Source organism: Sparus aurata, chromosome 1 (genome assembly GCF_900880675.1).
Source record: "Sparus aurata chromosome 1, fSpaAur1.1, whole genome shotgun sequence".
In the NCBI taxonomy this organism is placed as follows: domain Eukaryota; kingdom Metazoa; phylum Chordata; class Actinopteri; order Spariformes; family Sparidae; genus Sparus; species Sparus aurata.
Window position 1 is genome coordinate 15,717,116 of NC_044187.1, and position 27,397 is coordinate 15,744,512.

Below are 27,397 nucleotides of genomic sequence, written 5' to 3' on the forward strand. Positions count from 1 at the left end.
GGCGTTTCAGATTAAATCCCACTTCTTCTTCTTCTTCTTTTATTTCCCTCTATCTCTACTATCATTTTAACTTATCTTGATTGTTTGAACCCTTCATCACCATCATCATCATCATCATCACACATGTGTCAGCCTCTTCCTCCTCCTCCTCCTCCTCTCTCTCTTCCTCCCCTCCTGTCTGCCCATTTGTTTTGAGCCGTGTATAAACCTCTCTCTCTCCCTCTCTCTCTCTCTCTCCCTCTCTCTCTCTCTCTCTGTCTCTCCCTCTCTCTCTCTCAGGAGGAGTGTCAATCGGTGCGGTGTCAATCAGAGCCCCGGCTTCCCTTTCATCTCTCCTTCCTCCCAATGACTGAAGAGTAGAGGAGGAGGAGGAGGAGGGAGCACGGGCTACATTACCAACACACACATACACACACGGCTTACATTACACTGTGGAAGCGGTGCGGGAGCAGTGGGAAGTCGATCCGCGGCGCGTTCCCTCTCTCGCTCTCTCTCTCTCTCTCCTATCTTCTTTTTTTTGCCGATCGTTTTGTGACTTTTTCTCCGCTTTCATCCCCTCTTTCCTCATCTCGAGCCGCCTTTTCCGAGGATGTATTTCGCAGCATGAACGCGGCGCAGCTCGTCGTCTCGACCAAGCGTTAAAGAAAGAGAAAAAAGAGAGAAGAAGAAGAAGAAGAAGCTGTGCGCTTTTTCTTCCAAAGTTTGCGCATCCATCAGTTTACCTTCTCACCTCCAGACAGTGTTTTGGTTGTGTTAGCCTACTTTTTTCTCTCTCTCTCCTGAAGGACACCGCAGCTTCTTCAACTGGACCACCGAGGAAATATTTCTCACACTTTCTTTTTTATATATTTATATATATATAAATGCACTTATTTTATTTGTTTTGTTTTGTTTTAACCTTAACTGGACCGTATTCGCAGCCGGGTGTTTTTTTTTTTTTTGTTTGTGACTGAAAATAACAAACACAGAAAAACAAACTAGTGATGAGATTTTAACTCGTGGTTTGTCTTTCCCCTCTTTTTTTTTTTTTTTTTTTAATGTTTCCCTCATGACATTGAGGCGAGCGCCGGACTGTCACTGTGAGCTTCCTTCACATCTTCAAGTTTCTCGGGTGTGAGCTTCTGTCCTTTTTTTTGTTTGTTTTTATTATTTTTTAGTTCAAACATAGAGAGAAAAGGGACGAGGACAACACACTCACACACTCACACACACACTCTCCTCCTGTTGCTTCAGTGAAAACACACCGGCAGCGTGTTTGCACGCCGCTTCCTCTCCAAGTGACTCACGGTCGACGCTGAAGGAGAGAGCCGGGGAGAGGTGGTGGAGGGGGTGGGACGCTTTCCCACTCGGTGTCTTGGGGGATTTCAGTGGGAGTTTCTTTTTTCCCCCCCTCTGTAGTTGACGGACAGTGCTGGCGTGTGTGTCCGTCTCCAGTTTTTTGTTTTTAACAAACAAGCAACAACAACGCACGCAACATTTTTTTTAAAATGCCACAGTTATCAGGCGGCGGAGACCCGGAGCTCTGCGCCACGGACGAAATGATCCCGTTCAAAGACGAAGGGGACCCGCATAAGGAGCAGATCTTCGCCGAGCTCAGCCACTCGGAGGAGGAGGGAGACCTGGCAGACATCAAGTCATCTCTGGTCAACGAGTCAGAGAGCAGCCCCAACAGCAACAGCCACGATGTGAGTACAAGTGTTGAGTGTGTGTGTGTGTGTGTGTGTGTGTGTGTGTGCTGAATGACGAGGAAGGTGGGTATCAGCTCCCATCACCGGGGAGGCAGACTGCACCAGCCCTGTGAGCAAAGTTGTGTTTTCAAAATCCTTTTTTTTTTTTTTTTTAAATCGTAAAGAAGTCCTGGTTTTCATTCAGCTGTTGGCACTATCAGCTTTACAAGATGAGGGTGATGCCTTCAAGAGCAAATGCACAATATAGGCCTTGAATTATTATTATTATTATTATTTTTGAGCCTCTTCATCCTATAGATTTATCTCTTGCTAGAAAAAATACACAAACTGGGTACACGTGCATTTTACAGCCTCCACTGCACCGCTTTCTACTTGAATTTATTTGTTTTATTTTGAAATTTGATGAACAGCTTTCATGCTCAAGCCACCACCAGCTTTTGCTCCTTCTTTTCTTTTACATTATTACATCCCTTCTCTGTGGAAGCAGTCGAGGCCTAAACGTGCATTTAATCATCCGTGGCGGTAACAGTTCATCAATCTGTAGAGAAAAACTCGTGGACGTGGAGTATATATTTTTAGATGTGAGAATCGGGGCCTTGTGTGCTCCCTGTGACAAGTAGGCTAGTAGCTGTGTTTGCAGGCGTGCACGTAACCCCACATAACAGCTGTAAACATCAGCACGTGAATGCGTTTGGCACACTTGGATTCAGACCTTTTGACCTACGAGATGGATCATTTATTATTTCTAAGGCCAGAGCTCATTACATGCAGCCTCAACAAAAGGACAGCGTCCAATAATTTTGTCACCAGGATGTGCTTGTTTATCCATTCCTAACGTCATTCCCTTATTTCATTGTTGTTGTGTCCATTTGCTCGGTGCCCATGATTTATTTTTTCATTGTTTTTTTGAGGGGGCCAGATTGATATCAAACACGTTAACACAGCTACCCTTTTTTGTTTTTCCCTCTGAGCAGATTAAAAGGAGGCAAGCTGGGCAAATCACACAAAATCCTTTTTAATGTATAAATGTGTTGAATTCATTCGTGTATGTAAATTCATATAGAATCTCACTGGAAGAATTATTAACCATGAATTTTTAATGTTTTCTAAAATTATTACGCTCACGCTTTGTGTTCACACTCGCTTGCAAAGATGGGATTTTGTGAGCACACGTAAAGGAGATTGACGAGGAACGAAACGTCACAGTTGATATTTAGTTATTGAATTTCGTTTTCTTTTTTTTCTTATTTTCTTCCCTTGCATCCCTCTGCCCACGCACTGACCTCAGGATGCAGGCTGCAGCTTCCCCATCACAAGAAGTTAGTCAGCTGTTTTTGTCATTAACCGCAGTGTTAATGAAAATTTTCGGGCACATCCTGAAACGAGACCGTACACATTCGCAGGCTCCGAAATGTCCTGGAGACGCACGAGACGGAGGCTGAATGTTAATTAGGAATCCAGTGAAGTTCCCCTCGCTCAGCTTGAAGCCATCCTGAGGGGTCTGAACTCTCCAAAAAAAAAAAAAAACGAGGTCCCTCTTCCCAATTCCGATTCAAAACGAGAACATACATGGATGTGAGAGAAGCAGAGGTTTTTCTTCCTTTTCTGAAAAAAAAAAAATAAAGTCAAACCACCATTTTCTTTCTCCCCTTTTTTTTTTAGGGTTTTAATTCACAACACAAATACACTCTATTTATTTTAATTTAGAAGAAGATGGCTTAAACTGTGAGATGAAAATGAGAGTGGACCTATGGTATTGAAAACAAGTTAATTTGTAAGCTCCTTAAGGACATGAAGCTTAATTAAGTGGTTCTTTTGAAGCTTTGATGCAGGCTGCTCCATCACCCCTCTGTAGATAGTCGTGTGTGTGTGTGTGTGTGTGTGTGTGTGTGTGTGTGTGTGTGTGTGTGTGTTTGTGTGTGTGTGTGTGTGTGTGCAAGCAAGAGAGGTTGTTCTGCTTTAGTGACAAGCAAAAGGGACAGCATCTGTCCCAGCTGTGTGTGTGTGTGTGTGGGTTTCTGACCGCATCATCTCATCTCTGTTTGTTGCATCTGCGTTTGAAGGCCCTCCTAATTGATTCAGCATCATTTCTAATTTTTTCTTTTTTCTTCCTCTCTTCCACAGGCAGCTAGACAGTCCCAAATACCACAAGATTCATATCACGAAAAACACAGAGACCATCAGGAAGATGGTAAGTGACGCGGCCTGGAGCGTGAGCTTGTTAAATTGCCGTGCCTTTTTTATATAGGACAGCCAGCGTATGGTTTAGCTGCAGTATAAAGCCCAGAGATTTCCAGAATGATTCGCTGTGGCTGGAGAAGTTGAGGTGAAAGAGGCGGGACAGTGTGAAGAAGTGCCACCTCGTTTTTCTTAATCGGTCCCACTCCTGCACTGTTTGGGTCTATTCTTTATCAGAGCCCCTGTTTCTGCTGCTCTCCGACCCATAATCTCTGATTGAAGTCCTGTCAGGACATGCTGTACCTTCATGGACACAGCTACCTGTTACCTACCTCACGGATGAGGGCGCCTGCACAAATGGAATACAAAGAAAACTCGAAGTTAAAGGCGATTTTCTCACTTTTTAAAGGGGCGCTATGTATTTTTGGGGAATGCATTTTAACTCAGAATTGTATTATTTACAATAATAACTCTGAAGTATTTTGTTTTTTCCCATCACTGAATAAACAAGCTGTCCCTGGAACACTGTTAGAAGCTAGAAAGGTGGCGGGCTCTGCCAAATGTAAACAAAGTAAAACCTTATGAAACGTTGTTGTCCTTAAAGGCCAGTTTGTTTATTCAGTTTATTCAGTCGTGAAATCAAAGAGAATTTGTTTATTTGGTTTGTTCGGGCTTAAAGAGTCATTCACTGAAGGTCTTTCTCTGATTAAAATTCGGTCCCCAAAACTACACAGTGCACATTCAATGTTGATAATCATAACGCGACAATTGACATTCCTATCTTTCTGTCTTGTGTTTCTGATTATGCAATTACCCCGATGAACTATTTCCCCATACATCAGCCCCCCCTTTGTCACTTGCAACATGTTGCTTCTTGCTCGGGGCTTGCTGCTCTCGAGCTGTTGTGGTGCTCTGACCCCGCTGCTGCAGGTCATTATTATGGCTTTGAGGAGGAGTGTGGCTCTCTCTTTGTTCTCCTTTCCCTCCTGAAAGGGATCCCCCCCCCTCCCCTTCACGCCACACACACTTTCTTCACAACAAGATCCATGTTGCCATCAGGCGACGCACCATAAACACTCCCAGCCCCCCTCCGGCCTTATTCGCACGGCGCAGTAGTTGAGTGGCAAGTGGCGCTGTGTTGAGGCCTCTCGCATGAAACTCCCCTCCCTCTCAGGTCAAAGGCATTGAGGAACAGTTGGGGCGTCTCCTGTTTTGACACAGTCTGTATGTTCTTCTAATTGGTGCTAATTGGCACAGAGGGGCTCCATTGTTCCTCTGCATAATACGGCCCTCCTCTCCAAGACGGGAAGAAAAGGGCACAAACAAAAGGCCGAGGCAAAATGGGGCACGGGTTAAAGCGATCGCCAGTGATATCATTGCAGCATCCAAGCAGGCGGGCGAACTCCTTACTGCGCCTGATTTATTGGCTCGATCGCAGTTGAAATATGTTGTTTTGGAAGATTTGTTTATGTCTTTAAAACTAAACGGTTTTAATGTTGATGCATTAAAAAAATTGTGTCATGAGATTACTTTGTGAACGCACATTAAATTGTCACTTTTTAACCTTTTTTTGTTGTTGTTGTTCATATCAGGAAAACTTCAAGACCTGTACAGTAAAGGCCATCCGTACTCGGGCTACCCAGGTTACATCATGATGAGCAACATGAACGACTCCTACATGAACAATGGCTCCCTCTCGCCGCCCATGCCCAGAACGGTCAGTGCCAACTCTTCGTGTACTTTTAACTCGCGTGATGTCATGATATGAAATGCTGTTGGGGGAACAATGAACCTGAGAACAAGCTTGTCAGAGCCAATTCTTGTCCTAGTCGAGCAAAATAAAAAAAATCACCCAGACTGTATTTTGAGTGGCGAGCATAGTAAGTAAATCAATATTTGATCAGTCAGGTGACAGAAAATAAATCAGAATAGAAGGCTGTTATTTTCGTCAGTGGGTTTATGTTAATGTGATGCTGAACGTGCTGGTCTGAAACGACTCATTTGCTCTGTTTATTAACACGCGCTTGTGGGATCGAAAAAGCAAAAACAAACATGGAGGATGATGATGATAGACCAGCGGAGATTTAACTTCAGGCTGCGATTACTCAAGTTAAACCCGGGCATGGTTTTCAAATATCGCAGTTTTAAGACATGAACTGAGGTCAGATGACTAAAGTTGTTTGTGAACATGCAGCGTTGCAGACTGAGGAGGGAGAAGGAAGGAAACCTGTTGCTTTAACTGCTATGCTTTAAAACTCTACAGCATCAGTCGTTTTTTAAGATCAACATGAATGAACAAGAAATTACAAAAAGTGCTTGGAAAGCATTGTGATACTTAATGTCAGTTGATTTTGTTCGTCACTTCTTAAGTAAAAAACTTTTGCTGTTTCCAAGCCTCTATAATGTGACCTTGTGCCTATATTTAACTTTTTCCAGTTACTTTAAATTAAATACTAACTATTGGTTAGACATTTAAGCAGGGTTCATTGAGATGCTGCTTTGAGCTGTGATCTTATGTCCATGTTGTAAGTTTGGAAACGGTTAATCAATAAAAACAAAAAATCCGATCAAACCAATAAGGCAGTCTTTGGTTGCAGTCCTCCATAAAATGATCATGAGCCAATAAAGGACTGTATTCTAGGTCTGTCTCAGATAATGTAATATATTTAAAGCTTACCAGAGCTACTGGGTCAAAATGAATGCAGTGTAATATAATATAATATAATATGATATAAATATTTGGAAAATCAAAGTCTAACAAGGGAAAAAAAAGTTATTGATTTACACCTGAAATTATGAACTGGGGATTAAAATGAATGAAAAGAATGGATCAACGTTCGATCACATTTCTTGATTTACAAACAAACTTAAACTTTATAAAAGGAAACAAAGAGAACAAAATAAATATCCTCTCCCAGTGTCCCCTCGGCGACCGTAAGTGGCCCTTGGAAACCGTATCCAGGCCGTACTTTTCCAGAAGATTAACATGAGATACACAGTATTTCTCATCTTGTTAAAATCTTAAGTGATGCATGTCTACATGACCCGAGTAAGGCCCTCTAATTAGCCCAGCATGACAGGAGGCCCAAAAGGCAACATCGAGCCTCTGAGGCTGCCCTGCAGAGTTTATAGTACCGTCCAGGGCTGCGTGGGTTGTTGCAGATATCGTCCCTGTAACGGTATTAATTTCAGGCCAGCTGCAGGTTTCTCTCTCTCTGTTTCTCTCTCTCTCTCTCTGGCGGCTTCCTGTGTCTGTCCCGTTTGCAAATTTCTCCTCTCAAGACAGACATAAAATGCAGGGCACACCAGCAGCTGTCCACTCTAATCCTGCTCCGTCCATGTCTCTGTGTCACACTTGGGGGGGGGGGGGGGGAAGTAAACCGGCCTCAGTCTGGTTTTTGGTGTCTCTGTGCAGGAAACGCTCAACCAGAGGCCTGTGGTGTAGTGTGTGTGTGTGTGTGTGTGTGTGTGTTTGCTTCCACAGTGCGCATGGGTTTGGTTGCATCAGGGTGAAGTTGTGAAATGGGAGTTCTGGGTTAATATAAGAATCGTCTTTTCGGAGGCAGATGTGATTGTCGGGGGCAGATGCCACATGCTGCGTGCAAAGGAGCTGCATTCACACGCAACTCCATCGCGGAATGATGTTAAAATTGCATTGCTTCCTCCCCTCTCTGCCAAAGTTGCAGAGGGTGAAAGTGTGTGACATGGTGGAGAAAGCGTGATGCTGGTTCGCCGCCGATTCGCCCTCTTGAGTTTACTAATAGAATGGTTTGCGGAAAACGTGGGATGTGATGCTCTCCAAATTCTCTTTTTATGGCTTGTTTTCTGGTCAATTTTATCAATTATTCCAACGTACGCACCGAGGAAAAAAAAAAAAAAGAAGAAAAAAAACCCCTCACCCAGGTCTGTATGGAGACCAGCTGACTGTATGAGAGGAAATTACCCCTCGCTGCAGATGAATTAGGCCAGGCACTCGCTGCCAAAACTTTTAAAGCCCCGCTTTCATTTCATTTACCATGGCTGCTTTTTTTTCCGCCCAATTTTCCCCCTCACCCTGTCTTCAATAAAACGGTAGTCATTTTATATACGTTTCTCTCACTTATCCAATAAAAAGAGCCAAGGCTTGGTGGAGGGGATCACGGAACATGAGTCCTCTGGCTTTCTCACTGATGTCAGCTCGCTGCCTCTGCTGCTGGCCACCGCAGCCACAGTATCTGCAGGCCTGGGATCGGTTTTCACTGAGATCAAAGGCACATTCTCTCTTTCATTCTCTTCCATCCCGAGCCCCACCGCCGCCCCCGATCCCAGTAGTTTAGATTGATTTCCATTGACCATGACATTCCTGCACATGCCGTCCAGTCATGATGGAGCTGTTGGGAGTAGCTGATTGTCAGCAGATTTTAGGGGGGCTTTGCGCTTGATAAGTCGCCCCTCCACCGCAAGAGCGGAGATCTCGCCGTCTAGATGCCTGACGGTGTTCGGTTGCACATACATGTGGATTTTTAAAACAATACCGGCCACTTCAAAGAGCCACTGGTGTGTTATGAAGACCCTGATGTTTATGTAAACCTATAGTAGTTTTTTAGGATGTGGGGTCTGCGGGGCATCCTGAGGAGGAAGTGTGGACTCTCACGTGATGTAGATCCATCTCTTGGAGGAGCTACAAAGGACATTTTTTTTTTTTTTTCATTGCATGTGACGCCTGATACTGGTGCCTCTGATCATCATGCTTGTCCTTTTTATTAATGTAGCTTAGCTTGAAGAATTTTATTGTCTGCATTCAGACTACTGAGACAGCACGGGATTGTTTCTTATTGCTCTTAAATGCATTTATTTTACCAGTGGCCTGCTGTCTGACCGTAGAAATCAACTACACTTGTTTATTTCATTTATAGTCTGACGTAAGATTGAATCATTTAATTGTCGGGCTCGGATCACTTTTAGAAACGATCTTTTCCATCATCACCAGATATTTCTCCTGTCCCTGGTCTCCTGGTGGGCATTGCTTATGTGAACTTGTTAAAATCGGGAAGGAATCGCTCTCACGTCAGCACGCCTGAACATTGCGGGGTTCATCAGACAATTTGAGGAGACGTGTTTAGGTGAAATAATTCATACTTCTGTTGTTTTTTAAAACTTTTGTCTTTGGTCTGTAAAACCAGGAAGAGGATCACAAAATTATGGAAGGATTGTGTTTTTCGCTGTCTTCCTTGTCTTTATCATTGTTCGTATTTGCAAATCAAACACGCTTTCACGATTCTTTTTTTTTTTTTTGGTCAGAATTATCATAACAGCCCATAATGGCAGTGATGATAATGTTTGCAAACTATGATCTTCAAAGCACTGAGGCTGTCATCACTCCAGGTTTGATGTGTGCGAGGAGAGAAGTTCGCTTCTGTTGTTGGGTTCTGTCTCATCTTTTCAAAAAGTGGTCCTGCAGGATTTGAAAAAACACGACGGCTTCTAAATAAAGCTCAAAACCTGCACGCGATGGATTACGAAATGATATGAAATCTATTCTGAAATCATGTTCCACTCGCTCTCGCACTCGTGCTTTTGCATGCTCTCCCGTAGGTTTAAAGAAATCCTACGACCTCTGAGCTCATGTCGTCCCGCTGAAACCCTTTGAATAAACTCCTAAACGCATGGTTGACAGGACAAAAAAACAAATCAGCCTGTTAGTCGTCCTGAAATGTTGATAGCGCCGAGATACAGTACAAGGATTTTCACCTGACTGTGAAGACGTGTTGGTGATCTCCAGCTGTGTTAGAACAGTCTCATGGTCTGTGCAACAGCTTGAGGAGAGGAACGGATAGAATCGTTGATTTTTTATTTTTTTTTTAAAGTCGAGTGGAGGAGGGAGTAAAGAAAGCTCCTTCTCCTTTTGCTGTGCACTCTTTTTCCCTTTGGACCCTCAATTGCAGATCCTCATGGCGAGAAAGAGGGGTTGCGGAGGGGGTTGCAGCGCTGTACTTTCCCTTTGATGTAGTGGGAACGTGACGGATCTGCTAGCCAGTGTCTCGCAGCGTGGAATCACTAACCCAGGCTTACCTAACGGGATTTGGTAGGACCGCTCTGGTGTCCCTCAGTGCCATGTGTGTCCCGAGCTCATGCCCCCAGCACTACCGTGGAAGATCCCTGTTAAAGAGAACACTACGTTTACCAGCAGCCTTCCGTGTCCGCACATAATGTTCTAGATTGCAGCTTATGGCACCTTGTGGCATATTTTTTTTTCTATGTCTCACTATAGGGTGGACATGCTGTGTGATGATCATCCCACTGTCGGCTCATTTCACTTTCTTTAAGAAGTCTGCACCGTTCACTCTAAAAATACATCAAGAGAATATACTAACTGTCAAAATACAGAAGTATAATTGGCTCATTCTACGCTGTATACACCAAATTAGCAATGTGTATCAAAGAGTCGGGCCGACATCCGTGTCATCTGCTGCGCAGCGCTATTAAACATGTGCGTTCACATGAAGGACAGCACCGGGGACCTCACACACAAGAAACACTCGGCGTCTCCGACTCTTTGTAGTGCCGCTGGGTCGCGGTGTTTTATAAACAGCACCATTAACGCCAAGGTTTTTTTTCTCCTCGTCCTCCGCGGCACGGTGATGCTGGTTGACACATTTACTCCATATGCACGGCGCTAATGACGCCATGTGGTTGCAATCACCTTATCAGCGCGTTTCATCTTGTTAAATGGAGCACAGCGGGGCGATTGTCTACCAGGGCCGGGAAGTTTCTGGTTTACTTTTTCCGCAGAAAGATAGTTGTGTTCCTGTGTGTTTACTGTCAAGTAGACGCCTAAAACGTAGAATTACTTTCATTTGCGTCATCCTAATGCATCAAAATGGACACGTCGATTTTAAGGCGGTGTTCTTACATTTAAATACAAGGGTAGATATTATCAGATACTGCTGATTTATTTCTGTTACTGTTTTTAAAAATCAGTGACTCAAATGAAAGACGGCTATAGAATCATGAAGTGTTCAAAAATGCTAAAAATGTGTGTTTCGGTGTGTCAGGAAAAGACACGAGAGTGTCGTAGTCGTGAGCACGACATGCAGGCGCACTTAACCCCACTTGATGTTTATTTCGGGCATGTGTTACTGCTCAAAGCGAAGCACTCATATATGATGACACTTTCTTCACTCCCCATCCTCCCACTGAATTGGATGAAGCTTAACCAATCAAGCCGGGCTGCCTGGAGCCAGCCATTCAGGCTCCCATGTACAGACCGCTGCTCGAGCCCCAACAACACCTGCTCAGAGGACTTCACTCTACACCAGCAGCCTGCCTGCTGATCTCCAGGGGTCAGCGGAGGGCCTCGCCAAGGTTGTCCCTTATGCCCAATTCTGTGTTGAATGGCCTGGGTGTGGACTTCCTGTAAGGGTGGATCAGAAATGGAGACTAGAGGGCGGTGTGTGTGTGTGTGTGTGTGTGTGTGTGTATACGCTTGTGTGGAGTGTTTTTCTTTTTTTGTTAATTTATTGTCGGAACTGTTGGTGGTGTTATGGCTGTGCGGGATGCTGAGTTACGATGTTTTTGTAGGGTTTTGGATTCAGGGCAGCGAGGAATAATTAAAAAAATTTTTTTAAAAGTCGATCTTCCAAACTAGTTTTACAGTCGTTTTTTATTCAGAAATCCAATCAATACGCTCCTGCGGCAAAAAGGTTTCGCTTAATCGATCTGGGTGGGTGATTAAAAAGCCTGACAGCGATCCCTCAAAGCTGATCACAGTACCTCGCTGTGTCCTGATACAGTCATAAAACGAGTAAAAACATGAATAGCTTTATTGACTTCTTCCTGACAGCTCGTAGGTCTATATAGAGGCGAGCAGTGTTCCAGCCAGTAAACTGCGGCAAAGGGAACAATAGGACCACAGGAGTGAAACATGGGTGCAAATCTTGCCGGCTGTGTCCGGACTTCAGAGAAGCTCAAACAGCACTCACTTTGTCCGGGCTAAGAAATAGAGCTATGATCAATAGCTGCTCTGTTGTATGAAGTTGGTCAGTCTGTGGCGCGCTCTCGCCCTCCCTCCCTTCTTCTTCACTGTTTCATATTTTTCAGAAGCTCATTATTTCTTTCTGCTGTGGGTGTGAGTGCTAAAGAGGCTCACATGCAATGTGTATCTGACAGCGCTGAAATATTAATGGTCCCCAGTGTAGGAGGTTGGTATAGGGCCTGCATAGTTACAGTACAAAGGGTGCCTTCTCGCCACCAGGCTTTATTAGCCAAGCTGTTAAATGAATAGATGGATATAGCTTGCGCTCTTTTACTCCATGCCTCCCTTTTTTGTTTCTGCGCTAAACATCAAAACCGCTCCTCCCCACCCCCTTCGCCGGACCGCTTCCAACACATACACTAAATGGGTATTTTTTTTCCGAAAAACGGAGACTCGCACACGCGCACGAGAGCCGTGCTACGCCGCTGAGCTTTTCCGTGGGAGGACAAAGAGGAGGGCTCTGCTATCAGTTCATTTTGTGTGGTCTCGGCCATAAAAAAACACCCTGTTCTTTGACTGCGAAGGAAAAAAAAAAAAAAAAGCCTGTCTTTAATTTTTGGGAAACCCATAAAAGTTTGTCGCTCCTTTCATATCGGCTGGTGGAATTGAAAACAAATGCTACATTCTCCCCTCCTTTCCCTTTGAACCGGCCAATTATGGAGTTGTGAAAATAAAAATCAGTCTGTAGATCTCTTTTACCCCCCCTCTCTCTTTTCTTTCCTTCCTTCTTTTCCACTTCTCTCTTTCTCTCTTTCTTCCTCAGTCACCCCCCCCCCCCCTTGTTTTTGAAGAAACCGAGGGGGGATCACTGATGTCAAAGTCAAAACCAAGAGCATTAAGAAAACTGGCGAAATGCAATACAGCTGCAATCCGACATGACGCTAGAAAATAGGGCTGAGGAGCAGAAAGCCTCTCTCCCGTATTCCCAGGGCGCGCAACTGCTCCCGGCCTTGGCTTTGATCTCTTCAAAGCCTCCTGCCTCCTACTAGATGGAGAGTCTTGGCTGCCGCTCGTGAGCGCTGGAGAGAGGCAGGCAGGGAGGGAGGTGGGGGTGTTTTTTTGGGGGGAGGTGGGGGCGGAGGGGGGGGGAGCGAGCCGTCGTCTTTCCCTTTCCAGGGCTGAAATCAATCACGGTACAGAGGCAATTATGTGTAATTCAAGCCCAGCCAGATTAGTGACTCTTGTTACCTGAGCGACCGGAGCTCTGTAATCTGCGAGACACACCGGCCCTCACCGGTGAGAAGGAGTAAGGCCGGGAACAGGCGAGGGCACTTGAGGGGAGAGGAGGGGGACAGCGAGGGGGAGGAGAGGGAGAGGTGCTGAAAAGCAGGCTGCCATGCTGCCGTCCAGCAGAGCAGAAAATCGGAGTACAATGGGGTGATTACACTTGCAGATGTAGCCATATTTATGACGAGGTGGATAGAGGGAGCAGAAAGAATGACGAGTGGCGATCGCCATGGAGCCCGCTAGTTAGTGTGCTAACGAGCCAGGTCCCCTTTTGTGTTAAAACATGTGCGTAATGTCACCTCCACAGCGCTGCCAGCCACCCCCCCCCCCCCCATCCACCCCCCCACCATCCGCCGCCCTGTCCCCCCCCCCCCCCCCCAGTGCCATATCTCTATCCCTCATGCCCTCCACAGTCGGCTCCGAAATGCAAGCTTGGCCAAGGCTCCTGCCCCAGGCGCCCAATTTACTATGGCTGGAGAAAAACTCAGTGGCCCCAAGTCACAGAGGAAAACAGCCGAGCTGAATGCTGCTCTTTCCCCGCTGCTGCAGTTCGTCTGATCTGTGCAACTGTTCGAGTGTCTTAACACACAGAAGTGTAACAATTTACACCCCTTCTGCTTTTTTATGTGGCTTACTGAGGAGATTTATCCCAATTATGTCTGCTCCTAGTTTAGGCAAATCTAGAACGAGGTAGGAGTGTGATGCTCATGACTAATACCACCTAGCGTACGTTATGAGATTATTTATTTGTATGGCTTTTTTCTTTTAAGCCTATGATATTTTCGTGCGGGATTTAAGAAAACAATTGGAGGCTGGGTGAAGGGCAGAGGAAAAATTGAGATTTACATTATTGGTATTTAATTGTAAATATATAATTTCCTGGGCTTTGATTTCCCCCCCACCAGTGCGCCCTGACTGCGAGCACTGATGTCACAGGGATGAGAACAAGGCTTTGTTTTTTTTTTCCTCAGCAGTCACTTGATGCAGGATGATGAAACCCACAAAGATATCTAGCAAGAATGTGTTTGTTCATCTGATGAGCTCGCCTTGTGCTCCATGTTTCTTTTGATCATCGGACTGCTTGCTTGGTGATGGAAGGCGCTTATTTTTCTCGTGGGATGTACACATTGAATAAATTAGATAAACCGTCGTGTCGTAATGGAGCGTAGTTGATCAGGACCTTGATGTCTGCGATAGTTTGAACAAGGCAGACTGACAGGAGAGCGGAGCTGACTCTAAAAATATAAAGGTCACGCTGAATGGATTATGTGGCATCAATGGAGCCACCGTCCAGCTCAGCAGGAGCCCTCAAATCCACTAGCAGCCATAACCCTCAGCTCTGGGGCCAGGTGACGCTTTTCATGTCCTCCAATGGAGAGACATCACAGAGACCTCCTCCACTTTGAGCTGCCCGTCATCAAACAGTGCATCAAAACATCAAATCAATCCACCCCCACTGTATCCCTGTCTTTTGAGATGAAAGATACGGGAGGAACGAAAGTGCCCAGAGCACTCTGTGCCACCAATCTATATATTTCAGCTCTCTCATCATAAACAGTGACAATCCATCTATATTGAAGCAGCGATACACTTGTGAAAAAGTTGTGCTTGACACCAGGATTATTTTAGCCTGTTGTGCTGCGGTTGATATTTGCACTGAAAGCCATCAGATTCCAAAGAATAAAATCAACTTTTGCACCTCTCTTCATTGATGCTCATTTTCAGGTTCATTGTTTACATTTTTGGTGACTACTAGAATAGGTTGACATGTTTTCTCAACCTGTCCAGTGTGGCAGCTCTGTATTCCCCCCTGTGTCTGAAACGCTCTGTTTGAGCTCCTGTCGCTTTAAGGCCCCTCCTCCTGAATACTCAGTCTCCTCTGATTGGTCAGCTCACACACGCCTGAGCCAGCACCGCTAACAACAACAGAGCAGCTGTGCCGAATGAAACTCATGTGAAAAACTAGCTGTTAGGCACAAATTACGCAAATGTTTGACACAATGACATAGTGTGATGTCACAAAGTCACAGAATTGAAGGCAGGGCTACTGACGAGGTGTTCGGGAGCAGTGCTTTCTATGGGAGAGAGAAGCGTTAAAACAAAATATCTACATTTCCCTAAGTTTTGCTTCTGTTTGTTAAGATTTCAAGCTGCAGGTTATGCATTAACGGTCGCCAAGTGTCATTTCAACATTTGCCGTCAAGAAATATGAAAGGTGACATATTAACATTGTTTTAACTGACCGGCAGTCCAAAACCAGAAAGATCCAAAGATACTCGGTTTACTATCATACATGAAAGAGGGAGAGATTGGTGCTCATTCAGTCTAACAGTGCTTTTCTTAGTAGACAAATGAGATTGTATTAAAACGTATGGGCAGCCCACAATGAATAAATCCCACTAAGAGCTGAATTACAACTGCAGTGTTTTCATTGTATGGTTTACCATTCAGATTTGCAGCATCAGGTGCATGAGTGTGCCCTATAATGTTGCTGTAACCATATGCCCCGAGCCTAAGGAGTCCCTTTTGTGCTCCGGGAAATCACTATTACCATTTCTTTAGAGGTATCAAGGGATAAGCAGACGTTGTCCGTTGCCATGTTGTACATGGTCATTGTTTTGCTTGTATTAAAGCCCCACAAAAACTCTGCCACAAAGCTAATTGATGAGGCGGAGTTTTCATGTGACCGTTCAGATCCTTGGAGAGGTTCTTGAAGTGTTCCCTGCGTCTGTGGGGACGGAGAAAAGCTATTTGTTCGGAGGGGGATCAGATTTGAATAGCTTTGTGCCTTTTCATTCAGATCTTAACAGGGGCGTGTGCGCCCGGCTAGAAAAGGAGCCCTAAAATGTGTGGTTTGATTAATGGCTAATTCCAGGCTGAAAGGCAGTTTGTTGGTAGTCTTTACCAGTTAATCCCTTAAAATGCGGAATCACACCCAAACAGTGGGTTGCTGGCATTGTCGCGCGGGGCCATGATGTGAATAAGCCGAAAACGTCCGTGAATGCTCCTTCTTTAAGACTGCTGCCTGAACCTCGCCTCATTATAGGCAAAGCCGGAACGGTCATGTAATTTGTAACATAATGAAAACGCAGCTTTTGTTTGGGTGCTTGTCTATCTTTGTAAAATGAGACAGAACGTGCGTGCCTTCGAGCGCAGTCATCGAGGTGAGAGGAGGATTGATCACGTGACGGTGGGGTCAGAAGTTCAGATCAAGGCTAGGACACATGACACCTGAGTGAACACGGCTTCTCGCGACCCCTCAGATTGCGAAACATTACGTAACCTATTTACCAACCCTGTTACGAGGAAAATGCGCTCCGTCTACTTTTCCCTGTGAATTTTTATTTTCTGTTCCATTGAGTCGTCCAAGTTACAGGCTGACTTACCCATCAGTATTTTTATTCTTTCTATTCTTACACGTTCCATCGGTGGGCGTGCGTCTGTCTGAGTGAAATAGAGAAGGAAAACTAGGTCAATACTCTCTACAGCTCAGGCAGAAGCGGCTCTCATTCAAATCACCTCCCCATCCACATTTTTCCTGGTGTGTGCCATTGAAAACCTTCCCCGCACAACACGGCAGCGCCTCCACAGCCTGCTGCCGTCTGCCTACGTCCAGCTCTGCCTGGCTAGCTCGCCGTGCTAATATTTACCCCTTCGTCTCCGTTGGTGCAGTGCTGGCGTCGGAGCTAGCTGGGGTTTAGTGAGGAGCGCGCAGTCTCTAGCTCTCATCTCCACAGGTAGAGACACACAAAGACCCCCACCAGACTCTATTTTCCCCCTCAACGCTGAGCTCCCAAATCCAAACTGACAGCCATTCATGCCCAGAATACCTGGGCGAAAGCTGAGGGGGGGAAACACTATCTAGGTGTAGCAGGCAAATCCGCTCTTGTTCGACGGATCTACGGAGCTCCCGCATAAGGCAACTCATCAGCACTTTTCCCCCCCATTCTGCACTACATTTTCTCTCCCTTCTTTCCCTCCCGTCTCCCAGTATTGTGCGCAGGCTAAGGTTTTTTTCAGCGCACTCGCCACACAAAGTTAGCTTGTGCTGCGATTTTATTTGTGTACATCTCTCAGGGCCCTTGGAGTGTTGTTGTTGAATGTGGATGTTGGCACCACCGCGCTGCCTGGCATGAATGTAGCTACTCAGCAGCCCAGCGCTGGCTCCTAATGATAAATCATGCAGTGTGTTAATGCAGCAGCGGGGTTGCTATAAATAGTCGCCGGAGAGGGATGCCGATTGATTCAGGAAGAAAAATAAAGTGCCCTCCAAAGGTTTTTTTTTTAACTGCTCTTGGTCAGCTTTTAAGGGCCGAGTTCAAACACAGGGGCCCCGATACTAACATCTCCCTTGGTCCAGGTAAATGATGCAATGACGCTGCTAAATTCGGTCCAGTTAAACACAGTGACAGTGAGCTGATGTGTTATGTCTCTTTCAGCGTTGTCGCTGTGTCGTCGAAATTTGCTGCGATTTTCGGCTCGTGTCTCGGTAGATCCAAGGCGAAGGGATGGTGCTACCGAGAGCAGCCATGTTCTTTGTGGGGGTGTAGATGCCTCGTGGGTGCTCAAGTGTGTGTGCGGTCTGCCTTTTGTGTACGTGTTTGCATGTGCGCTCGCAGGCCTGCTGACAGTGGCACTTCAGCAGAATGTTTGCCCTTTCCTCAGTCCTTTGATGTGACCAGGTCCCGCTGTGATAATGAGCCCTGTGCCCCGCCGCAAGGTGAACATCCTGCAGTTCGCCCAGGGCTCTGCCAGAGCAGCGGCCCAACCCCCACCACACCTCCAACACACACACACACACTCTGCAAACACAGCAGTGGAGGAGCCGACCTCCATTCAGCGCTGATCAACTTCCACACAGTGTTTGGATGGTGTGAACGCGACGACTATCCTACATGTGGCACAGAAATGTACGCCTACACTTATTTGCACGGTAAATACCAGATTACCGCCTGCCATTGTGGCTCAAATGTAGTGGTCAATATTAGAGCCCGGCAGATACATCGGTTGGCCGACATTATCTGCCGATATTGGCCTATCACAGATATATCAGTGTCGGCATATGTTTTGTCTGATATGTGCCAATGTACTTAAACTTTTGTTTTTACAGAACATAATGCAGAAAAAAACACACTTAGAGTCATTTGTAATGATTAAATTCACAGTGAATTATATTGTATAACTATAACTGACGCTATTCTAGACGATAAGGTATATTGTTAAAATGTAAAATATACTTTATATCTCCATTATGTATATACCTTTGTCAGGAGTATTTGATAACCAACTTTGAGGGAGCATTTGCTACAAATGTGTGTTTCTGTGAATTAAAGAATATCGGCCACCATATCGATATCAACATGGCTTTACTCTTGATATCGTATCCGTATCGGCTCCCAAAATCGGATATCGGATGGGCATCAAATCATCAAAATTTTGCCGGTGCGATATGAAACTCTAAATCAGGTGATTATGGAAAAACGTTTATCCATTCATATTATGCTCTGTCATTTATTCCATTGTGTCGCAGATCACACGCTTCACAGCTATATTCTGCTGGATCATTTCGACAAACTATCTTTCACACAGCACGGATACAGAAAGGACATTTGCATTAAGGGAACACTAGCAAACATGGAGGGAGAGTGTGCGTGATACACAGCGCCGTAATTCCGAACATGGGAAAGAAACGAGGAGCTTTGATTAGTCGAGTATCTTCTTCAAGAAATAGGCCTCCCATGCGGTCATTTCATATAAACTATTTATTCATTAAGTTTAGAGAAAAAATGTGCAACATGGTGATCTGTATTGTTAGCTACAGCCTTGGAAGTAGAAGAGCCTCAAGGAACCTTTTGGGGTTCCTCACCATTGCCGCTGTTGAGGAAACTTTTCAGTTCAAAAAGGTTCCTCGAGGACCCCTGTGGAGAAGTTCCCCAAGTAACCCCTCTGAAGTAGCATTCTCGCACACATCAGGATATGAGATTTTGGTCATATTGCGCCGCCATAATCACAAGTTTATTCTTATTAATTTATCAACAAAACCCATGAAATGACCAAAACCAACAAGGACTTGATCCTATTTGAAGTATCGACTGTGTTTCCAAAGCAAATAAATGTTCCACAGAGCCACAGACAGTCTAAAGACACATCAATAAACCAAACCAGAAGACTAAGGCCAAAACCAGGAGCAAACCAAACTGTTGTGCTGGGAGACATGTTCCTTATTGAGTCCGATAAGTACTGATGATGATGATTTCACCAACATACAACAAACAGAAACTGCAGCTACGAACTCAAACCTTCATGATCTCTTGTGTGACCTTTTCATGGCCTCTTGATTCCTTACTCGCCGTGGCTTTAACATGGCAGGGGGAAAAAAGCAACTGTATCATTTGTAACGTTCTCTTGCTTTTCCCCTCAGATTTTTAATAGCTCCGCGACGTATAGAAATTAAGAGTTTAAAAACTCTTTTAAAAAGCGGATAAAGTCTTTTTCATCTGGGGCAGGCACATTTCACACAAATTATCTGCTTTGCACATTCAGAATGTCAGTGTGCGAGCTAGCGTGATTGGTTTGCTCGGAGCACACGCACTTCATGCCAACTAAAGGATGATTGGTAATCCACCTCGTCCTCTTCAGTCGTGCTCGGTTGTGGTGGGGGGGGGGAGATGACAGTCAGCTGTTAATAGCTCCTTTGTGTTCACATGTAGCATGTATGTGTTAAATTCATTAAATGCGTGGTTATTGCAGGCTCTGATCAGCATGCACCAAGACTGCATTTTACAGCTATGTTCCCTCTGCGTTTTTGTGTGTGTGTGAATTCAACGCTTGGTGCAGGGGCACGTGTCGGTCATGTGTGTTAATGCGAATGTTGGCTTGTGCGTCCTGTGGGCGTAGCGGTGGTATTAAGAGGAGAGCGTGACAAGTTTCCTCGCATGATAAAAATGTGCCGCAACTTAGCCGCTCACACCATAACGTTGCATGCGTGGTACTGTATGTGACCTATTTTCGCTATCTAAGGAATTCTGATTCCAGTTAGTGATATCTGTTTCTTTACTTTCTTGCGTTTTTTTTTTTTCTCGCATTTTTACCAACCGGCCTCGGCCTTCAGTGTCGCCCGCTACTCTTCAACTTTTGGACTCTTGACTAGCACGCAGGATTTCTGGTTGAAATGAAAGGAGGAGGGAGGAAGAGAGATTGGGGTGCTTCACAGATGTAAATTTCTCTCCAGGGCAGGCTTTTCCTGTTATTCGCAGCCTCCTCCACTCCTGTCCCTGTGGTTGGCTTCGCTTGTTCGTCTCATTACCCCGGGCGCGTGGCGCTCCTTCGCTTGCTGGCGGCCGGGCTTTCTTCTCCATTAATTGGGTTTCGTTACATTAAGCCCCCTGGCCAAGGGGCCATCCTGCCAATAAAACATTCCATTTTTAGCACTCCACTCGGAGCTGGTGGGGTTCAACCCGCTCTGCGAATGGTAATTGGTTATTTATTTAAGCTTCCTCAGGTTGGTCTCCACTGGTTTTGGTGAAGAGGGAGGGGAAGAGCGGAGGTACAGTCTTTTTTTTCCTTTTCTGCGCCACTATGGGAGAATGTTTGCTCACTTTTTGTTGGGGAAAGGGACGGACAGCTCGCACACAAACACACCTGAGAGCGAACACCTGGTCTGTGGGTAACTGTAGGATTCCAGCGCTGGGCACACCCTTTGCTTCATACTGCTTCTTTTGGATTAACAGAGGCTTTCCGTCCGTAATCTTGTCGTCTTTATGATCACATTCTCAGTGGAAACGGTAGCCAAAGACGGTATTTAAACAATCGGAGGAGGGCGTGTGCTCTCTGCCCGTATTGTAAATGATTCCCTCAGGCGTAATTTTATTGGAAATTCATAGCGAACCCTGTTTGCAGTCACAGAACAATTTCTTGCCTCATCCTTTTTTTCCTGCTTTTAATATCCTGGGCCTTATTTATTTATTTTTTTTTTTCCTGCAACTTTTTTTCCTCCAGAGTGCAGAAAATCCCATGAGTAGGTGAGGTTGGGTTTTTGGGGTGAGAGGGGCTTCTTAGTGAAAAGATTTAGCAGCATGGGAATCCATAGCCACCACTTGAGCTGCCATCTCCCCAGCTGTTTGTGAAACACCTCACATGGTTTCTACACACTTGATTGTAGCTGCAGGCACGTAGAGTCCTCATTGCATATAAATTACAGAAGTGGGAAGTGATTATTATAAAATTCCCGCTTTCCCTTTTTTCCACTCCACTCTGCAGAAGTGGTATAATTGAGTGGAGTACAAAAGCTGTGCTGTGAGGGGAGAGAGGGAGAGGGATGCTTAAAAAGGCAATATTGCAAGGATAGCTATTGCATATACCGCATAGACACACGCACAGACCCGCACATGCTCATGGCAGGATGTTGGTGGAATCTGACAGAATACAAGCTCACAGACACCGGCGTGCCGTCAGTAAAATCCTCCAAAAGAAAAAACAAAACAGAGAAAAAAAAAAGGAAACAAAAATGAAACGTCCCATTTCCCTTCCCCACCCCCAATTTCAGACAGGACGCCAAGTCATTGGCTCCTTGTGCTGAAACACACTGGAGTGTCTCCTCCATGGAGGGCTTCCTGCCAGCTCCAGTTCCGCACAATGAATTTCTCTTAAAACCACATCTGAGAGGTTCTTTAGAAGGGCCGGCCAAGCCTGGATATGAAATTCCAAATGGAACGTTTTCTTTTCAATCCTCGCCGCCTCTCCTCTTTCGCTCTCCCTGAAAAATATGAATAGAAAGATCCTAAGCCTATTATTTCTCCTATACAATAAAAGGGACCTCCAATATGGCCGCCCTCCATCGCACCACCACCACCGCTGCCTCGGCTGCAGCCGCCGCTCAGGACTTTCATAGTCGCTGTCGGGACGGCAGGGGATCAAATTGCAGCAGCGTGGCGTGACCCTCACGGTTGTGGTCACTTCGTGAGTGTCTCCAACTACTTCCTCCAGGAAATTGGTAAAAGGGTGTCATGCATTTTTCTTTGTGTGTAAACTTGCCAAGAGCTGCAGCAAGCCAACAAGTCTCCACCTGGAAGAATTAAAAAAATCGTGGCTGCATAGCGGCTGTAATGACCGTAACTTTTAAATGGAAACAGTCGAAATATGTGAGGATTTTACTGAACCCTGATACAGTTCTCCCTATCGAGTGATATGAGGGATGTGAGAAGCCTAAAATGACAATTCATTGCCCGTCTGTTCTTCAGAAAGTAAACCGTGGTTAGTTATGGCATGCAATTTATGCAAATGTGCACCAAGTAGCCATAAATTCAGTATTGGTCACAGAGGTTTTTCCTCTGCGGATTTTGCAACAATGGGGACGGTTTATTAAGAAGTTGAGAAAAATGGGATTTGACAGCTGTAACTGGGGAAAGCTTAAAAGAGGGCTTCTCCTCTATGGTCGAATCTGAGCCTTCTGAGGCGCTGAGGAGTCGGTCACCTTTTATTTATTTTTTGTGTATGAACAAGTATGAGAGACTAACTTTTTTTGTTTCCACTCACTTCTTCTTTCTGTTCTCTGGGCTACGAGTTGGAGAAGACTTCCAGCTAAAATGATAATCCCCCAGGTTCTTATCTCATTCCCACAGGATAACAAATGGGAGTGAAGAGGCGTAAAATAATATGGGCGAGAATGCTATCATTTAGCCCCTGGTGTAGGCGTGTCCCAGCCATCCCGGTCCTGGTTGGCCCTCCTTTAGGGTTAGTGGCCCTTACTAATAAGCCCTCCCCCTTTGTAGAATGAGCTCTGACACTCCCTAACTTGCAGATTATCCCGTCACCTTTGACTCTCGTTGACCCGGGTCAAAGGACCACGCTCACCTGGGCTAATGATAAAAGCCTCTGCATCATGGCGGAATTAGTTTTCAGGCAGGATTTGTCTGGGTTTTGCTGAATCGGGCATCTCTAATGGTGCAATGTGGAGCGTGCCAGAATTGGGAAAGAAACTGGCCCTGGGGGTTGAGATTCCCAGCCCGATAAGGGGTCCGACGTGGATGACGCGTCATGTGGTTGATACGAGACCTTTTTCGACACGCACACATACCGCCCTTTGTGTTCCCCCGGTTAGGACGTTCCCAGAAGGTGGGGAGAGGGAGGTCTTAAGTTGAGACTGGTGCCAGTCTGCGAGAGGTTCGGGGAAACGCAGACATTCCAGCCACCCTTGTGTCCAAGGGGTTTTGTGTGTGTGTGTGTGTGTGTGTGTGCGTGTGTGTGTGTGGGCGGGCGTGGAGGGCCAACCAATCACCACTTAGCACTGAAGGAATGTCACCTTGGCGGACGCCTTGCTGGGACGACGAAGTGCAAGCTAATAAAGAACAGTCCCTTGATTAATTCGTCTCTTCAGAGATTTGTGCTCGCACTAAATTTAGATGAGTATCTTCAACAACATTTGTAATCAGGTGACCGTTCCCGTGAGAGCCTCCGATCACACTTTCATGAGACTCTTTGATTCAGAGCCCGTGGGAGCCGCTCGGTGTAAGATGTTCCTCGCCCAACGCTGAACCGATGTCTCCCCGATTAGCCATATATCCTGTGGAGGTGATATTTTGACTCCAGCTCAGCTCTGGGCTCAGATGGTGAATAGTAGATTTAGCATGGCTAAGCGTTACCATGTGTTTCGTGCTGCTGAAGCATGTAAGCAGCGCTGTTGGCTGGGGGTTGGGTGTCGGGGTTTTTTGGGCCTGGCTCGGTCTTATTTTAGTTGTCAGGAGGCAGGTCTGTGTGAGTCAGCCGGGGATGGGGGGCCTGTGGCCAGGCCACTGTTGACGTGATTACCCCTGCATTAAGTACCGCTGCAGACATCTGTCTCACTCGCACTCTGCCTCCATAGCCAGCCCCCCTTCTCCTCCTCCTCCATCCCTCATATCTCCTTCCCCCGGCTCTTGCTCTGTAATGAACTCCCCTTATTCACCAGCTAATGACTGCCTTTGATCTCCCGCCTAAGACCTCTGCTCTAACTCTACCCTGCGAATCTTTCTTTTCTCTCCCCTCTCTGTGCTCTATCGCTTGTTCGCTCCTATTCGCTCCAGCTCTGTTTGCGTCTTACTCTCTTTTCCGGCTCAAGCACGCTCACGCACCGCCTTTGACTTGTTTTTTCCTCCTTCCTTCAGGGAGTAGGGTTTTCCGTCCTGCTGACCTAGGCTAAACAAAGTTTTTGGGGTGCTGGTGCTCGTGCTACCTCTAGAGAAGAACCTGAAGAAATGTTGTTTAAAGTTACTTTCTTCCCTAGCCCACATCTAGAAAGTGGGAAAACCACTTTCTAGATCACGTGGCAGGGAATGGGGGGGCCACTTGCACATGGAACAGTCTTATGTACAATGTCATCACTCTTAAATATTTTTGTACTTCCCTCCACAGTCCAACAAAGTCCCTGTGGTGCAGCCGTCCCATGCAGTCCACCCACTCACCCCGCTGATCACGTACAGCGACGAGCACTTCGCCCCGGGATCCCATTCCGGTCATCACCCCCAGGATGGCAACAACAAACAAGGTAGGGAGCGAAGCAGATAAATCGGAGCATGACACAACCCTCTCAACAGGGTACAGCAACTGCGAGGCAGCAGGTTGCACAATTATTCCCGGATGTTGTTGTTGTCGTCTTCTCGCTTTACAAAAAAAGTGGCATTATTGTCAAAATCATCTGAACTTTCTTATTGAGGATTTATCAGTGATGCAGGGAAGAGGCTTCCTCCCTCCCAAGATCGATTCAAATGCCTCCATGCAGGGGGAACAATATAACTGATGGTGGAAACACTGAATTTTATAATAACATTGATACAGAATCTATATTTGATGTTTTAATTGATCAGAATGGTAGATCTAAGATGCGTATGGGTGTTGATACCGTTCAGATTTGAATCAGTAATCAGTAATTCCAAGTAAACATGAATTAGCAAATAGTCTAATCAATCTATACAGAGCAGATCGAGACGCATAGGAAGTCACACAGCGGAACGGCATGGTGCATCTGGCCAATTTTCAAAATAAAAGGCCCTGTGCAGACTCAGGATCTACAGCACAACAAAGTTTGAAATATAAACAACAAATACACATAAAGCAGACAAAAAAGAATGAAACGGTTCAACTAATCGGCCTACCCGAGCACAGTAGAAGCACACAAATGAAGGGAAAATTACGAAAATTAACACAACCTGAGCAACAACATCGGGCAGGCATCTTCAGAAAGTGCTCAGTGGGATATGAAACTGTGTGGAGGACGGGACAACACAGCGCCAGGTGACGGAGGCGTGCCCGGTAGAGGAGAAGAAGTCTTAACAGAGGAAACAAAGTAAACAGGGTCACCAAAGTTTCACAGAATCGGAAATAAAGTTTGATTTTTCTCAGACTATTGCAATAATGCTTAAGAGTGAACTCAGTCGTGTTTAACTGAACCTGAGTGTGTTTCTTTATACACCTCTGTCTGCCATCACTGTCAGGACTCAACAGAGATGCGCAAATCAAAATGTGTCACAGCAAAGTCATCCTCCCGTCTCCGCTCTTTACATGAACTCATTTGAAGCGGCTTGTGGGACGGCACGCTGAGCTCTGCTGCCCTCTCCCTCTGCACCCGTTGCCTCTCGCTAACAACATCAAGCTGCAGCTCTGACAGCTGCAGAGGAGCTCCTCAGCAGTTTGGACGAGCTCCTCGGCACCGCGCAGCTGGAGACTTTGGCAGCTTCTCGCGAAAAAAAAAAAAAACCTACAAAAAAGACGTGGGCACCGCCGTAGTTTGGTCCCCGCACCTTTTTTCTCTCTCTTCTCCTGGCTTTCTTCTCCCGCGGCTGCCAGTTGAAAAGGAGGAGAGGGATCAGACGGGACGTAGGCGATGATGATGAAGATGATGAGGCTGGGAGGTTCTGAGGGACCGGCTATAAATAACAATGTGGAAGTGAGCACAAGAGTACACGAGCGCAGCGAGATGAAGGGGAGCGAGACGTCTAAAAGAAACCGTGCTCCACATATGTCAGGCCAATCACGCATCAGACACATTTTTTTTGTTGGATATTTTTCTAATGGAAGCAGCGAAAGAGTTGTGTTGACACGGAGTTGAGCAGTAAATACACTGTGCGCACATGCACGCGTTTGATTCCAGAAGTTTGTTGTCATGTCGTACAATTTATGAGGTAATGCTCCCCGATTTTGCTGCTCGCGTTGGTCCGTGGAGATCCACCGAGCCTCGCCGACAAGAGCAAGAAGAAGACCCCCGGAGGTCTTATTTCTTTCTTACTATATTTGATCTTTGCACTCGCAGCCGAACAGAAATCCATGTCCGAGCGATCCAGTTGCAAAATTAGCTGCAAATGATTTCCCCAGGCATATTCATGCGCGTGTGTACCAGCAGAGCTAAGCTGAGGATGCTCAGAAACGAAATCTCTCTCTCTCTCTCTCTCTCTCTCTCTCTCTCTCTCTCTCTCTCTCTCTCTCTCTCTCTCTCTCTCTCTCTCTCTCTCTCTCTCTCTCTCTCTCTCTCTCTCTCTCTCTCTCTCTTATATCGACCAATTGCTGCCTCGTCCTTCCTTAGTGGGCTCAGACTTTGATCTGCTCGTTAATTATGAAAAACAATCATGGATTTTCTCATTATGAGCTCTAATATGCACAGGGCTGCAACGCAGGATGGAAGGTCGAGCGTGCATGCGCCCGTGTGTGCGTGCGTGTCCGAGTGCGGTGGTGGTTGGATGGGGGGATCTTTAAACATTTTACATCCTTACAATCTTCTGTGTGTTGTTGAAAGGCATTTAAATATAACAGATTTATTTCCTGGTTTTCACTGTTGCTTGTTTTGAGAGGAAACGCGAGTGCGAAGTGGCGCGTTGGGGCGTCAACGGGAACGTGCGAATGGGGGGGGGGGGTTTGGGTCGAGTAATTAGGCACCTTCAGGGTGTGAGTGACAAGGTTAACACGCTGGGGCTCTCCTCCTCCCTCGTCGCCTCACCCTTTGCCTCCTTCCCTTCTGCCCTCGGGAGGGCCCTCAGGAGTGTTACGTGGTGGATTAGTGGGCAGGGGGTAGCGCTGTGCACGCCATGAATCCAGCGTTGCAACACTGGCTTTGGAGATATAAGCCCCCCTGCTCGCCCTGCTTCTCTGAGGAGGGAGGCCCCTTCAGACCACAGCCTGCAGAGAGAAAGAGGAAGAGAAAAGATAGAGGGCCGGGAGAAAAGCCTGGCTCCAGCAGGGATTAGAAGATGGCGCTAATCTGGAGGCATTTGCCCTCTTCTTTTTTTTTCTTTGTGTGTGTGAGTGTGTGTGTGTGTGTGAGCAC

At 46.0% G+C, this 27,397-nt stretch overlaps 1 protein-coding gene across 6 annotated transcripts in view; it reads left to right on the forward strand.

Moving 5' to 3' along the window:
- The first annotated feature begins 352 nt into the window (after window positions 1-352).
- The window catches only part of lef1 (lymphoid enhancer-binding factor 1), a 47,055-nt gene continuing 20,010 nt past the window's right edge, over window positions 353-27,397 (forward strand). For 3 of the 6 annotated variants that reach the window (XM_030431149.1, XM_030431159.1, XM_030431168.1), the window contains exons 1-4: window positions 353-1,685; window positions 3,813-3,879; window positions 5,459-5,583; window positions 24,496-24,628. In XM_030431149.1, the coding sequence (XP_030287009.1) occupies window positions 1,488-1,685; window positions 3,813-3,879; window positions 5,459-5,583; window positions 24,496-24,628 (523 nt within the window). In that variant the 5' untranslated portion in view covers window positions 353-1,487. The remainder of the gene's footprint in view (window positions 1,686-3,812; window positions 3,880-5,458; window positions 5,584-24,495; window positions 24,629-27,397) is intronic. The other 3 variants (XM_030431186.1, XM_030431194.1, XM_030431178.1) reach the window with 2 other exon arrangements.